This window comes from Carcharodon carcharias, assembly GCF_017639515.1.
Source record: "Carcharodon carcharias isolate sCarCar2 chromosome 36 unlocalized genomic scaffold, sCarCar2.pri SUPER_36_unloc_13, whole genome shotgun sequence".
Lineage (NCBI taxonomy): Eukaryota > Metazoa > Chordata > Chondrichthyes > Lamniformes > Lamnidae > Carcharodon > Carcharodon carcharias.
The window spans coordinates 113,831-129,741 of record NW_024470730.1 but is presented as its reverse complement, the minus strand read 5'-3'; the positions used below and the strand labels follow the sequence as shown (position 1 = coordinate 129,741).

At 56.3% G+C, this 15,911-nt stretch overlaps 1 protein-coding gene across 2 annotated transcripts in view; it reads left to right on the top strand.

Moving 5' to 3' along the window:
* LOC121274400 (ephrin-A5-like) overlaps window positions 1-5,284 on the top strand; it is a 99,459-nt gene extending 94,175 nt beyond the window's left edge. The window contains exon 5 of one of the 2 annotated variants that reach the window (XM_041181699.1): window positions 4,415-5,284. In XM_041181699.1, the coding sequence (XP_041037633.1) occupies window positions 4,415-4,677 (263 nt within the window). In that variant the 3' untranslated portion in view covers window positions 4,678-5,284. The remainder of the gene's footprint in view (window positions 1-4,414) is intronic. The other variant, XM_041181700.1, reaches the window with a different exon arrangement.
* Window positions 5,285-15,911: the final 10,627 nt, after the last annotated feature.

Below are 15,911 nucleotides of genomic sequence, written 5' to 3'. Positions count from 1 at the left end.
CCTATCCCTTCCAGTGCTGTACCCCAGTGTTATACAGTGACAGACCTGTCCCTTCCAGTGCTGTACCCCAGTGTTATACAGTGACAGTCCTATCCCTTCCAGTGCTGTACCCCAGTGTTATACAGTGACAGACCTATCCCTTCCAGTGCTGTACCCCAGTGTTATACAGTGACAGTCCTATCCCTTCCAGTGCTGTACCCCAGTGTTATACAGTGACAGACCTATCCCTTCCAGTGCTGTACCCCAGTGTTATACAGTGACAGTCCTATCCCTTCCAGTGCTGTACCCCAGTGTTATACAGTTGCAGACCTATCCCTTCCAGTGCTGTACCCCAGTGTTATACAGTGACAGTCCTATCCCTTCCAGTGCTGTACCCCAGTGTTATACAGTGACAGACCTATCCCTTCCAGTGCTGTACCCCAGTGTTATACAGTGACAGTCCTATCCCTTCCAGTGCTGTACCCCAGTGTTATACAGTGACAGACCTATCCCTTCCAGTGCTGTACCCCAGTGTTATACAGTGACAGTCCTATCCCTTCCAGTGCTGTACCCCAGTGTTATACAGTTGCAGACCTATCCCTTCCAGTACTGTACCCCAGTGTTATACAGTGACAGTCCTATCCCTTCCAGTGCTGTACCACAGTGTTATACAGTTGCAGACCTATCCCTTCCAGTGCTGTACCCCAGTGTTATACAGTGACAGTCCTATCCCTTCCAGTGCTGTACCCCAGTGTTATACAGTGACAGACCTATCCCTTCCAGTGCTGTACCCCAGTGTTATACAGTGACAGTCCTATCCCTTCCAGTGCTGTACCCCAGTGTTATACAGTGACAGACCTATCCCTTCCAGTGCTGTACCCCAGTGTTATACAGTGACAGTCCTATCCCTTCCAGTGCTGTACCCCAGTGTTATACAGTTGCAGACCTATCCCTTCCAGTGCTGTACCCCAGTGTTATACAGTGACAGTCCTATCCCTTCCAGTGCTGTACCCCAGTGTTATACAGTTGCAGACCTGTCCCTTCCAGTGCTGTACCCCAGTGTTATACAGTTGCAGACCTATCCCTTCCAGTGCTGTACCCCAGTGTTATACAGTGACAGTCCTATCCCTTCCAGTGCTGTACCCCAGTGTTATACAGTTGCAGACCTGTCCCTTCCAGTGCTGTACCACAGTGTTTTCGCTCCATGTTCTCTGTTGAGAGACACAATCAGTTTGAACTGATCTTCTGCAGAATTTGAGCTCCTACTGATTTCTGTCATCAAGTTTAAATCTCTCCATCGCCATTATTGGTGGAAATTTTGGTAATTCCCCTTTTTAACAGCATCACTGGGCACTATAACCTTCATCCACCTGGCTCTATCAGACCTGGAAAGCTTTTCCAACGCTGAGCGTGGGAGCCATTGTCCTGCCAGAATCAGCTGCAAATTGTTCCCTCTTTTAAAAATGGCTGCTTCTTCTCCCCCATTGTCTATCACAAAGATGATGCCTGAAAGGAGAGCTTATAAACCATCAGGAAAGATTGAACAGGCCGCGGATCTTTTCTCTGAGGGGCTGACCTTGTAGAGGTCTGGAATTTCACTTCAAAGTGGAGTTGAGAGCACAACCTGGTCAGCCACGAGCTTATTGACTGGCAGAGCAGGCTCGAGGGGCTGAACGCTGCTCCCAAGCCCTGCAGTCCTTTGAAGGGAGTTCGGTAGGATAGACATGGAGCTTGTTGGAGCGGAGATGGGGGGGGCAGTGTCCAGAACGAGGGGGGCCTTCGATATCAGACAGTCCCTGATAAATCCGGTGGGGAATTCAGGAGAAACGTCTTTACCCAGAGAGTGGGGAGAATGTGGGACTCACTCCCGCGGGGAGTGGGGAGAATGTGGGACTCGCTCCCGCGGGGAGTGGGGAGAATGTGGGACTCGCTCCCACGGGGAGTGGGGAGAATGTGGGACTCGCTCCCATGGGGAGAATGTGGGACTCGCTCCCACGGGGAGTGGGGAGAATGTGGGACTCGCTCCCACGGGGAGTGGGGAGAATGTGGGACTCTCTCCCACGGGGAGAATGTGGGACTCTGTCCCACGGGGAGTGGGGAGAATGTGGGACTCGCTCCCGCGGGGAGAATGTGGGACTCGCTCCCACGGGGAGTGGGGAGAATGTGGGACTCGCTCCCACGGGGAGTGGGGAGAATGTGGGACTCGCTCCCACGGGGAGTGGGGAGAGTGTGGGACTCGCTACCGCAGGGAGTGGGGGAGAATGTGGGACTTGCTCCCACGGGGAGTGGGGAGAATGTGGGACTCGCTCCCACGGGGAGTGGGGAGAATGTGGGACTCGCTCCCACGGGGAGTGGGGAGAATGTGGGACTCGCTCCCACGGGGAGTGGGGAGAATGTGGGACTCGCTCCCACGGGGAGTGGGGAGAATGTGGGACTCGCTCCCACGGGGAGTGGGGAGAATGTGGGACTCGCTCCCACGGGGAGTGGGGAGAATGTGGGACTCGCTCCCACGGGGAGTGGGGAGAATGTGGGACTCGCTCCCACGGGGAGTGGGGAGAGTGTGGGACTCGCTCCCACGGGGAGTGGGGAGAATGTGGGACTCGCTCCCACGGGGAGTGGGGAGAATGTGGGACTCGCTCCCACGGGGAGTGGGGAGAATGTGGGACTCGCTCCCACGGGGAGTGGGGAGAATGTGGGACTCGCTCCCACGGGGAGTGGGGAGAGTGTGGGACTCGCTCCCACGGGGAGTGGGGAGAATGTGGGACTCGCTCCCACGGGGAGTGGGGAGAATGTGGGACTCGCTCCCACGGGGAGAATGTGGGACTCGCTCCCACGGGGAGAATGTGGGACTCGCTCCCACGGGGAGTGGGGAGAATGTGGGACTCGCTCCCACGGGGAGTGGGGAGAATGTGGGACTCGCTCCCACGGGGAGAATGTGGGACTCGCTCCCATGGGGAGAATGTGGGACTCGCTCCCACGGGGAGAATGTGGGACTCGCTCCCACGGGGAGTGGGGAGAATGTGGGACTCGCTCCCACGGGGAGAATGTGGGACTCGCTCCCACGGGGAGTGGGGAGAATGTGGGACTCGCTCCCACGGGGAGAATGTGGGACTCGCTCCCACGGGGAGTGGGGAGAACGTGGGACTCGCTCCCACGGGGAGTGGGGAGAATGTGGGACTCGCTCCCGCGGGGAGTGGGGAGAATGTGGGACTCGCTCCCACAGGGAGTGGGGAGAATGTGGGACTCGCTCCCACGGGGAGTGGGGAGAATGTGGGACTCGCTCCCACAGGGAGTGGGGAGAATGTGGGACTCGCTCCCGCGGGGAGAATGTGGGACTCGCTCCCATGGGGAGAATGTGGGACTCGCTCCCGCGGGGAGTGGGGAGAATGTGGGACTCGCTCCCACGGGGAGTGGGGAGAATGTGGGACTCGCTCCCACGGGGAGTGGGGAGAATGTGGGATTCGCTCCCACGGGGAGAATGTGGGATTCGCTCCCACGGGGAGAATGTGGGACTCGCTCCCACGGGGAGTGGGGAGAATGTGGGACTCGCTCCCATGGGGAGTGGGGAGAATGTGGGACTCGCTCCCATGGGGAGAATGTGGGACTCGCTCCCACGGGGAGTGGGGAGAATGTGGGATTCGCTCCCACGGGGAGAATGTGGGATTCGCTCCCACGGGGAGAATGTGGGACTCGCTCCCACGGGGAGAATGTGGGACTCGCTCCCACGGGGAGTGGGGAGAATGTGGGACTCGCTCCCACGGGGAGAATGTGGGACTCGCTCCCACGGGGAGAATTGGGACTCGCTCCCACGGGGAGAATGTGGGACTCGCTCCCACGGGGAGAATGTGGGACTCTGTCCCACGGGGAGTGGGGAGAATGTGGGACTCCCTCCCACGGGGAGTGGGGAGAATGTGGGACTCGCTCCCACGGGGAGTGGGGAGAATGTGGGACTCGCTCCCACGGGGAGTGGGGAGAATGTGGGACTCGCTCCCACGGGGAGAGGGGAGAATGTGGGACTCGCTCCCACGGGGAGCGGGGAGAATGTGAGACTCGCTCCCACGGGGAGAGGGGAGAATGTGGGACTCGCTCCCACGGGGAGTGGGGAGAATGTGGCACTCGCTCCCGCGGGGAGAATGTGGGACTCGCTCCCACGGGGAGTGGGGAGAATGTGGGATTCGCTCCCACGGGGAGTGGGGAGAATGTGGGACTCGCTCCTGCGGGGAGTGGTCGAGCTGAATCGCAGAGATGGATTGAAGGGGGGAGGAAGCTGGATAAACACATGAGGGGGAGAGGAATAGAAGGATATGTTGATGGGGGGAGAGGGAGAGGGGGGGTGGTAGGAGGCTCATGTGGGGCAGAAACACCAGCACGGAGCAGAGGGGCACTTTTGTGCTGCACCTCCTCTCTAATGAAGCCTTTTCTGTTCTTGTTCCAGGACCTTTCCCTCACAAGAAGCAGAGGCTGGTTGTCAGCCACTTCTGGACAGTGCTTGCCGGTGATTTCCTTTGGCTAGTGCCTATCCCGATGGTGATTCTGACTCAATACCATCCTTCCGTTCAAACTCGGCCTGGACTGCAGAGAGCGGTTTGCCATCAATCTCAGATTGGGCAGAAGAAACCCAAACCAGACTCGGTTGCTATGGGTAGCGTTGCATTTTGCTGCTTGAGTCTGAGGCCTTGGCGAACTCTGCGGATTTGAACACTCAAAACGCCAACCACGTGTCAAGGTAAAGCAGTTTGGCCACTTTTTCGGTGAGAACATCTAGTTATCTTGACCCACAGACAAAGGAGGAAAATATATTTGGGCTCCAATATGAATGCTACAGAACCACCAGAGGCAGCAGGGCGAAGCCTCACAATGTAGGCCCGATTTCTGAGCAATCCAAGAGGGCGCCATTGACTCGAGCGTATCCTGCTCCTCCCTCCCGCTGGCTCAACCGGGAGGCCAAGGACTGAGGTTAGGAACTCCCCGGAGGTTTCTCGCTACGATTGGCCTGGCCCTCACCTCCAGCCGACGTGCTGGCTCCCGGGAACCAGCGGTGGCCAAGCGGACCTTCACCCGGGCGTCCAGCTCCTCCTGGAGATGTCGGGGCAGCTGTGGAAGGCTTGGCAAGCCCCTTCCAGGCAGGTGGGTGGGCGATTTGTGGGATCTGTGGACCAATTCCCGTTTGAAAAGAGAGCGGGTTATATCTTCTGAGAAGATTTTGAGTTTGACGACTGCCAGAGATGGAGTGTGTTTACATTTGTCATTTTGGTACTTTTTCTGGACTTTCATTTTTTTGATTCCAATAAAGCAACAAAAGAGATTCTGAGGTGAGATGTCTGCTCTGTTCACCATCCCTGTCGTGGAAAACTGCCTCACAATAGGGGAGGTTGAAAGGTGGGTAGGTGACAACTCCGACCCACCACGGCCCCCTCCTCCCTATCGCTCTGCCACCCTCTCACCCCACCCCCATCCCCCACCCTGGCCATGTACCACCTGCCCTGGGAGTGTTTGATGGGGACGGTGTAGAGGGAGCTGTGAAGTGGGCCTGGTGCTGAGATGGGGGTCAGCATCCTGTCAATGTGCCGGGTTTGCTGTTTACCGGTTGCTGAGTTTCCCAGCATCCTCTGCCTGGCTCTCCGAAGCACAGGCCAGCGTCCAGCTCGGCCCTGGTCACAGGACCCCCGGGGGCTGCAGCCCCGCTTACGGAGAGAGAGCTGGGAGCCAATCAGCAGCTTCGGGGAGGCCCCGGTTGGCCTGACGATGGGCCAACCGACTCCCAGTATCATGGAGCGACTCAGTCCGCATCCGGGTGACGTGGGAGGTCTGGATATGGGGGACGGGGGGGGTTGTTGGTCACAGGGGGAGGGGTGCGGTGGGGGGTGGGGGTGGGTCGGAAGCGAGGGGAGGGGCTGGCTCTCAGCATCACCCCCACGCCCCTCACTCACCCCATGTCCAGGCCCCTGATCAGGTCGAGGGTTCAGGATGGCCGCCCGGACCTAGTTGCCTTTCCGGCCCACACGGCGACAGGTCAACCTGACGTTGCGCTAAGTCCAGGGGATCGGGGCCAGGCCCTCGTGCCCTTTCGCTGACCGCTGGAGGGCCTTCCCACCCGGAGCTCCAGCGGGCCTTGACCGGGTCTTATTGAGGTGCCAGTGCGTCGCCATCCTGCCCAAATAGACACCCTGCCCCCCACCCCCCACCCCCACACTCCGAGCTCACCACCAGCGAGCGCAGACAGTAACACCCCTTCATATTCCTAAAACTGCAGCATCGGCGATTTAACATTCTCCAGAGTTTCTGACCAATCTCGTTCAAGTCAAGACAGGCCCGATCTCCAGACGAAATGCTGCAGGAGCGGGTTTGATGTGGTTGTATTAACCCTCTGGGGACAGGGACCTGACAGAGACAACACTGCACACGCGTATACCACCCAAATGTTCCCCCCTCTGGACCATGGGGGTGCGCATGGGTCAGGCTGGAGGTGATAGCAACCGGGAAAGGCCGAACAGGCCGGGGCTCTTTCCTCTGGGAAAGAGGAGACCGAGGGGGGGACCTGATCGAGGTCTTTAAAATCCTGAAAGGGGTTCGATAGGGTCGACTTAGAGAAGGTGTTTCCACTTGTCGGGGTTGGCGGGGGGAGAGACCAGAACGAGGGGGGCCATCGATATCAGACAGTCCCTGATAAATCCGATGGGGAATTCAGGAGAAACGTCTTTACCCAGAGAGCGGGGAGAATGTGGGACTCACTCCCGTGGGGAGTGGGGAGAATGTGGGACTCACTCCCACGGGGAGTGGGGAGAACGTGGGACTCGCTCCCACGGGGAGTGGGGAGAATGTGGGACTCGCTCCCATGGGGAGAATGTGGGACTCGCTCCCACGGGGAGTGGGGAGAATGTGGGACTCGCTCCCACGGGGAGTGGGGAGAATGTGGGACTCACTCCCACGGGGAGTGGGGAGAATGTGGGACTCGCTCCCACGGGGAGTGGGGAGAATGTGGGACTCGCTCCCACGGGGAGAATGTGGGACTCGCTCCCACGGGGAGTGGGGAGAATGTGGGACTCGCTCCCGCGGGGAGAATGTGGGACTCGCTCCCACGGGGAGTGGGGAGAATGTGGGACTCACTCCCACAGGGAGTGGGGAGAATGTGGGACTCGCTCCCACGGGGAGTGGGGAGAATGTGGGACTCGCTCCCACGGGGAGAATGTGGGACTCGCTCCCACGGGGAGTGGGGAGAATGTGGGACTCGCTCCCACGGGGAGTGGGGAGAATGTGGGACTTGCTCCCGCGGGGAGTGGTAGAGGTGAATCACAGAGATGGATTGAAGGGGGGTGGAAGCTGGATAAACACATGAGGGAGAGAGGAATAGAAGGATATGTTGATGGGGGAAGAGGGAGAGGTGGGGGGGGTGGGGGTAGGAAGCTCGTGTGGGGTAGAAACACCAGCACGGAGAAGAGGGGCCAAATGGCCTGTTTCTGGATGGGGAGTTCTGTGCAAAGTCAGGAAGTGGTTGGGAGCCAGGAGAAGAGTGGACAGGGACCAAAAACTGGGTTCAGCTGCCGGAGGTCAAGGGGCCGAGTGGAGGGATGAGGCAACGGGTCGATTGCCTGCCTGCGAGCAGTTACAGCACTATCAGTAACAACATTCCCAGCTCTCCAAGCTGCGCCCATTATTAAAGAGATGCCTTCGGATATGAATGTTCAAGTGAATTGGACGTGAGTCTCTCAGGCTCTGCAGCATGACTCCCACTCCAATCGAGCGTATATCCTGTTTTGTCTTTCCTGGCCCCGGCACTCATCATTCCTGGATACATGAAACCAGCCCAGTTTAATCCTGAACTTCCTCTGAGAAATCTCACCAGGCAGCAGGTTTGGAATAAATCGCCAACTCAACAGACAAAACACAGCCTAGATGCAGCTTCTGCATGTGAAAGATGCTGCAGGGGAGAATCAGGCCAGATCCTAGACCCCTCTACACTGTCCCCATCAAACACTCCCAGGACAGGTACAGCACGGGGTTAGATACAGAGTAAAGCTCCCTCTGCACAGTTAACATGTCAGCCATTGGATTGTAGCCTCTGGGTGATGAGCTGCTGTGTAAGTTACAGATGAATGTTGGAACGCGAATGCAGCAGATGGGTGGAAGGGTTTTGAATTGGGCCATCAATGGGCTGGTACGGACATGATGGGCTAAATGGCCTTTCTTGTCATTAATTTTCATGGTTCCTGGTTCCATTTTGAAAGGTTATGTTGCTGGGTATGTCTGTGAATTTTCCAGGTGTGATCCTGTGTGATAGAGAGGCTGGATTATCTGTGAGGTGGTTTGCTGTGAGCTGTGAATGTTTCTGGCTGCAGTCTGTGCTCTGGGTCCGCTGCCTCAGTGTGAGGGGTCACAGAGCAGCAGGTCCAGGATAACTTACTGGAAATGGGAGCAGTGTCCCAATCTTTGGCAATGTCTGCTTGTAAATTCACTGATAATTCTGCTTCTCACCTTGGGCCAGTGCAGGTGTCTGTGATCATAATCAGGCTCTTGTTAACAATAAAAGCTTTTATTGCAGAGTGTAGGAGGCTGTTTGGGGATAATAGTGTTTCATTTTAATGTGTCCCCACCTGCAATTGCCACCAACCTGAAGATAAACACTCTTTAATATCCCACCCAGTCTAATCCCACTCTCCCCCTCACTCCCCGCACCCTTTAATATCCCACCCAGTCTAATCCCACTCTCCCCCTCACTCCCCACACCCTTTAATATCCCACCCAGTCTAATCCCACTCTCCCCAGAGTCTGGACATTTCCTGTGCTGACTCTAACCAGTCAGAGGGTTACATATGGGGCCTAGAACATAATCAAAGCAGATGTTAGAGCACAAAATTAGCCTAAACCAAACTGTGGCCGAGCTGGAGCACAAATCTGTGTCTTCGGGATTGAGCCTAGATAAACTCAGGACCTAGAGAGCAGAAATCTGGGCCTTTGGGACTGAGTTTAGATTAATTCAGGACCTAGAGAGCAGAAATCTGGGCCTTTGGGACTGAGTTTAGATTAATTCAGGACCTAGAGAGCAGAAATCTGGGCCTTTGGGACTGAGTTTAGATTAATGCAGGACCTAGAGAGCAGAAATCTGGGCCTTTGGGACTGAGTTTAGATAAACTCAGGACCTAGAGAGCAGAAATCTGGGCCTTTGGGACTGAGTTTAGATTAATTCAGGACCTAGAGAGCAGAAATCTGGGCCTTTGGGACTGAGTTTAGATTAATGCAGGACCTAGAGAGCAGAAATCTGGGCCTTTGGGACTGAGTTTAGATAAACTCAGGACCTAGAGAGCAGAAATCTGGGCCTTTGGGACTGAGTTTAGATTAATTCAGGACCTAGAGAGCAGAAATCTGGGCCTTTGGGACTGAGTTTAGATTAATGCAGGACCTAGAGAGCAGAAATCTGGCCTTTGGGACTGAGTTTAGATTAATGCAGGACCTAGAGAGCAGAAATCTGGGCCTTTGGGACTGAGTTTAGATTAATTCAGGACCTAGAGAGCAGAAATCTGGGCCTTTGGGACTGAGTTTAGATTAATTCAGGACCTAGAGAGCAGAAATCTGGGCCTTTGGGACTGAGTTTAGATTAATGCAGGACCTAGAGAGCAGAAATCTGGGCCTTTGGGACTGAGTTTAGATAAACTCAGGACCTAGAGAGCAGAAATCTGGGGCCTGCAGAGCTCCAGTCTGGAGCGAGGTCAGCAGGGCCTCGAACAGAAAACTGGGCCCAGAGCACAGAGCAAGTTCTCTGGGGCACACAGCTCGCCTGAGGGCTCAGTGTGGGGTCTTTTGGGGCATTTTTCAGTCATTGAGGAGGGCAGAGCAGCGAGGGGTGCGGCAAATACTTATTTTGGCTCCCTCCTTGCAAACAGCGCCTCACTGGACCGGCCAAGAGACCTCCTCCCGCTGCTCTGTCAGTGCTGGCGCTCTCTGCTGTTCGATGGCTGCTTGACAGGGAACTATTAAGCGGACGAGGGAGCTGTCATTCCAGTTAATGTTTAGCCATTAGTGCCCGGCACTGATTGAAGCCTCACAATAATTCCGAATGCCCCCCTGCAATCCAAAGGCTGGAGAAGCTGGATCGGTTTGAATAACTAGCTGTGCGCGCAGGAGAGAGAAACTAGATTTCCAGCTCCCTGGCTCCCAATGCTCCTGGGGCCAGGATGAACCATGTTCGAGACGTGCTCAATTCACACAGACAAAGCCCGAACGCTGAGGGGGCAGAAGCAAGTCCGGTTCGGTGGGGTTGGGGGGGGTGGGGGTTGGGATTCATTATTTGTCAGTCTTAAAGAGGCAGTGCCGCGGCTGAAAGGGTTTCATTTCTGTTCAGCCCTTGGCCCCCCCCACCTCACCACGCACACACACACACACACACAGACACACAGACACACAGACACCCCTCCGCGTGGAGACCCCCCTCCACCATTCAGTACAATCGCCACTGATTATCTACCCCAACTGCCCTCAAATGCCCCTCCTACCAAAAACCTACCCACCCCCTGTCTTCAACACTCTCGACGATGGGCTGACTGCCCGCTCTCCCTGGGGTAGGGAACGTCAAGGGTTCACAACACCACCCCCCCCCCGCAACCCCCCCCCACCCTGAGTGAAGACAATCCCCCCTCAGCTCGGACGTGGAGTCATTCTGGCTCAGACGCAGTCTATTCGGCCCATTGAGTCCGTGCTGGCTCCCAGTCAGCCCCGTCTGCCCCCTGCCCCCACTCTATCCCTCTAGCCCCTGCCAAGGCCATACCCCCCCCTGCCCCAATGCGGAGACTCCTGGTCTCTGCCCCCACCCCCACCCCCACTGGGCAGCGAGTTCCAGGTCATTACTGCTCACTGTGTGAAGAGGTTCTTACATCCCGCTTCCCCCCCACCCCCCCCAACCCTGCCAAATGTCCAAAACCTTAACTGCCCCCACCCCCACCCAGTCCTTGAGCCATCAGCCAATGGGAACAGCTCTTCTTGGTCTACTTATTTTATTCATTCACAGGATGTGGGTGTCACTGGCCAGGCCCAGCTTTTATTGCCCGTCCCTAATTGCCCCTTGAGAAGGTGGTGGGTGAGCTGCCTTCTTGAGCCGCTGCAGTCCCTGTGGTGTAGGTACACCCACTGTGCTGTTAGGGAGGGAGTTCCAGGATTTGGACCCAGCGACAGTGAAGGAACAGCCGATATATTTCCAAGTCAGGATGGGGAGTGACTCGGAGGGGAACTTCCAGGTGGTGGTGTTCCCCATGTGTCTGCTGCCCTTGTCCTTCTAGATGGTAGAGGTCGTGGGTTTGGAAGGTGCTGTCTAAGGAGCCTTGGTGAGTTGCTGCAGTGCATCTTGTAGATGGTACACACGCTGCTGCTACTGTGCGTCGGTGGTGGAGGGAGTGAATGTTTGTGGATGGGGTGCCGATCAAGCGGGGCTGCTTTGTCCTGGATGGTGTCGAGCTTCTTGAGTGTTGTGGGAGCTGCACTCATCCAGACAAGTGGGGAGTGTCCCATCCCACTCCTGAGTTGTGCCTTGTAGATGGTGGACAGGTTTTGGAGGGGTCTCTCCAACACCCTGTGTAATCACAGCAGTGCCTTGGCTTCAGTGACTGGGGGAGAAACATCCCTCGGGATTGGGATCATCCGACTGGCCGGGAGAGATCGAGTGGCAGTCCCGGTCTCTGCACCCCCGCAACCCCCCCTCACAGCCAGGCTGCCTTGGAGCTGCCTTCCACTTCTCCACCCGGTTGGGTGAATGACTCCCTGACGGGACCTCGCTTCCGGTGTTCCCGGCCGGAATGTCGCCTCCTGCTCCCACCACTCCCGCGGAAAGCTATTCGACCAGGTGCGGCCTCGCCACTCGTTCGAGGGAGCGAGAAAGAAGCGGCAACCCTCCCCTGTGCCACTCCCCACCAAGGGGGGGAGGCATAACTCCAGGCAGCTCGAGGGGTCCCCTAAGGCTGACCAGACTGGAACGTTGACCTGTGACCTCAGGCCCTGTGACCCTTGGCGTGAAGTCCCGGTTGCCGGGCAGATGTATTGCGCTGACGAGGAGGATCCTGGGACAAAGTTCTGGCACCTCAGGCCAGGAGTTTAACATATAAATTGAACGAGCAGTCCCAGTGAGCAACATCTGATGCGACAGATTGATCATAAATGAAGATTAAATTCAGACTCAGTCAAAGAGAATCGAGGAAGGGAACTTGGTCTGAATCTTAAAGGGACACTACCCCACCGCGATCCCACACACCACCCAGTCTCCAGCACCAGAACCAGCGTCGATGAAAGAGTTGATCCGGGTAATTATCTCATTGCTGTTTGTGGGATCGCGCTGTGCACACGGCTGCAACGTCTCCGTCATGAGAGCTGTGAATCTGATTGGACACTAACTCAGTGCCGAGCAAGGGCTTTGCTACACAACTAAGGTGCTGAGAGGCACGACGGAGACGCAAAACTGTATTCCGCTCGCGAGCCAGCTCCCACCTCAGACCACAGTCCGGAGCGCAACACTCAAACTCAGAATCCGAGCCGGCACTCCGAGTACTGATGGAGAGCCGCACTATCGGAGGGTCAGTACTGAGGGAGTGCCGCACTGTCGGAGGGTCAGTACTGAGGGAGCGCCGCACTGTCGGAGGGTCAGTACTGAGGGAGTGCCGCACTGTCGGAGGGTCAGTACTGAGGGAGTGCCGCACTGTCAGAGGGTCAGTACTGAGGGAGTGCCGCACTGTCAGAGGGTCAGTACTGAGGGAGCGCTGCACTGTCGGAGGTTCAGTACTGAGGGACTGCTGCACTGTCCGAGGGTCAGTACTGAGGGAGCGCCGCACTGTCGGAGGGTCAGTACTCAGGGAGCGCCGCACTGTTGGAGGGTAAGTACTGAGGGAGCGCCGCACTTTTGGAGGGTCAGTACTGAGGGAGAGCCGCACTGTCAGAGGGTCAGTACTGAGGGAGCGCCGCACTGTCGGAGGGACAGTACTGAGGGAGCGCCGCACTGTCGGAGGGTCAGTACTGAGGGAGCGCCGCACTGTCGGAGGGTCAGTACTGAGGGAGCGCCGCAATGTTGGAGGGTCAGTACTGAGGGAGCGCCGCACTGTCGGAGGGTCAGTACTGAGGAAGTGCTGCACTGTCGGAGGGTCAGTACTGAGGGAGTGCCGCACTGTCGGAGGGTCAGTACTGAGGGAGCGCCGAACTGTCGGAGGGTCAGTACTGAGGGAGTGCCGCACTGTCAGAGGGTCAGTACTGAGGGAGCGCCGCACTGTCGGAGGGTCAGTGCTGAGGGAGTGCTGCACAGTCGGAGGGTCAGTACTGAGAGAGCGCCGCACTGTCAGAGGGTCAGTGCTGAGGGAGCGCCGCACTGTCGGAGGGTCAGTACTGAGGGAGAGTCGTACTTTCGGAGGGTCACTACTGAGCGAGTGCCTGACAGTCTCGGAGAGTCAGTACTGAGGGAGTGCTGCACTGTCTCGGAGGGACAGTACTGAGGGAGTGCTGCACAGTCGGAGGGTCAGTACTGAGGGAGCGCCGCACTGTCGGAGGGAGAATACTGAGGGAGAGTCGTACTTTCGGAGGGTCACTACTGAGCGAGTGCCTGACAGTCTCGGAGAGTCAGTACTGAGGGAGTGCTGCACTGTCGGAGGGTCAGTGCTGAGGGAGCGCCGCACTGTCGGAGGGACAGTACTGAGGGAGAGTCGTAATTTCGGAGGGTCACTACTGAGCGAGTGCCTGACAGTCTCGGAGAGTCAGTACTGAGGGAGTGCAGCACTGTCGGAGGGTCAATACTGAGGGAGGGCTGCACAGTTGGACGGTCAGTACTGAGGGAGGGCCGCACTGTTGGAGGGTCAATATTGAGGGAGTGCCGCACGGTCGGAGGGGCTATTATCTCAATTGTGTGGAAATGTTTGAAGGGTCAGAGTAGAGGGAGATCTAAGGTCTGTACAGAGGGAAGCTCGCTCTACACTGTCCCCATCAAACACTCCCAGGACAGGTACAGCACGGGGTTAGATACAGAGTAGAGCACCCTATACACTGTCCCCATCAAACACTCCCAGGACAGGTACAGCACGGGGTTAGATACAGAGTAAAGCTCGCTCTACACTGTCCCCATCAAACACTCCCAGGACAGGTACAGCACGGGGTTAGATACAGAGTAAAGCTCGCTCTACACTGTCCCCATCAAACACTCCCAGGACAGGTACAGCACGGGGTTAGATACAGAGTAAAGCTCCCTCTACACTGTCCCCATCAAACACTCCCAGGACAGGTACAGCACGGGGTTAGATACAGAGTAAAGTTCCCTCTACACTGTCCCCATCAAACACTCCCAGGACAGGTACAGCACGGGGTTAGATACAGAGTAAAACTCCATCTACACTGTCCCCATCAAACACTCCCAGGACAGGTACAGCACGAGGTTAGATACAGAGTAAATCTCCCTCTACACTGTCCCCATCAAACACTCCCAGGACAGGTACAGCACGGGGTTAGATACAGAGTAAATCTCCCTCTACACTGTCCCCATCAAACACTCCCAGGACAGGTACAGCACGGGGTTAGATACAGAGTAAATCTCCCTCTACACTGTCCCCATCAAACACTCCCAGGACAGGTACAGCACGAGGTTAGATACAGAGTAAAGCTCCCTCTACACTGTCCCCATCAAACACTCCCAGGACAGGTACAGCACGGGGTTAGATACAGAGTAAATCTCCCTCTACACTGTCCCCATCAAACACTCCCAGGACAGGTACAGCACGGGGTTAGATACAGAGTAAATCTCCCTCTACACTGTCCCCATCAAACACTCCCAGGACAGGTACAGCACGGGGTTAGATACAGAGTAAAGAACCCTCTACACGATCCCCATCAAACACTCCCAGGACAGGTACAGCACGGGGTTAGATACAGAGTAAAGCTCCCTCTACACTGTCCCCATCAAACACTCCCAGGACAGGTACAGCACGGGGTTAGATACAGAGTAAATCTCCCCCTACACTGTCCCCATCACACACTCCCAGGACAGGTACAGCACGGGGTTAGATACAGAGTAAAGCTCCCTCTACACCATCCCCATCAAACACTCCCAGGACAGGTACAGCACGAGGTTAGATACAGAGTAAAGCTCCCTCTACACCGTCCCCATCAAACACTCCCAGGACAGGTACAGCACGGGGTTAGATACAGAGTAAAGCTCCCTCTACACCGTCCCCATCAAACACTCCCAGGACAGGTACAGCACGGTGTTAGATACAGAGTAAAGCTCCCTCTACACTGTCCCCATCAAACACTCCCAGGACAGGTACAGCACGGGGTTAGATACAGAGTAAAGCTCCCTCTACACTGTTCCCAACTAACACTTCCAGGAAATATTGGATGAAGACTTGAAGGGGAAACATTTGCAGGGATCGAGGGGTAGGAGCACAGGGCTAATGGGATCGATCTTTCAAAGTGCCCGCACAGGGGCTATGTGCTAAACGGCCTCGTACTGTGCCACATCATTCCATTTGGAAGGAGATTCAGAGAACGATAGAGCACAAGCTGGGGAAAGCGATCGACAGAGGGAGAAAAATCAATGAATGGGAAAGGTGGAGATAGGGAGACAGAGAAAAAACAATACACGGAAAGAGAGAAAGGGAGGTACAGAGGGACTGAGATAGAGAATTAGAGACAGAAAGAAGAGAGAGGGAGATAAAAAAATGAGTAACGGAGGAGAGGGAGAGAGAGACAGTGAGAAATGGAGGCACAAAGATAGATGGAGAGGGATAGAGAATGAGAGGTTGAGGAAGAGAATGAGAGGGTGGGGGGAGAGAATGAGAGGGTTGGGGGAGGGAATGAGAGGGTTGGGGGAGAGAATGAGAGGGTTGGGGGAGAGAATGAGAGGGTTGGGGGAGAGAATGAGAGGGTGGGGGGAGAGAAGGAGAGGGTTGGGGGAGGGAATGAGAGGGTTGGGGGAGGGAATG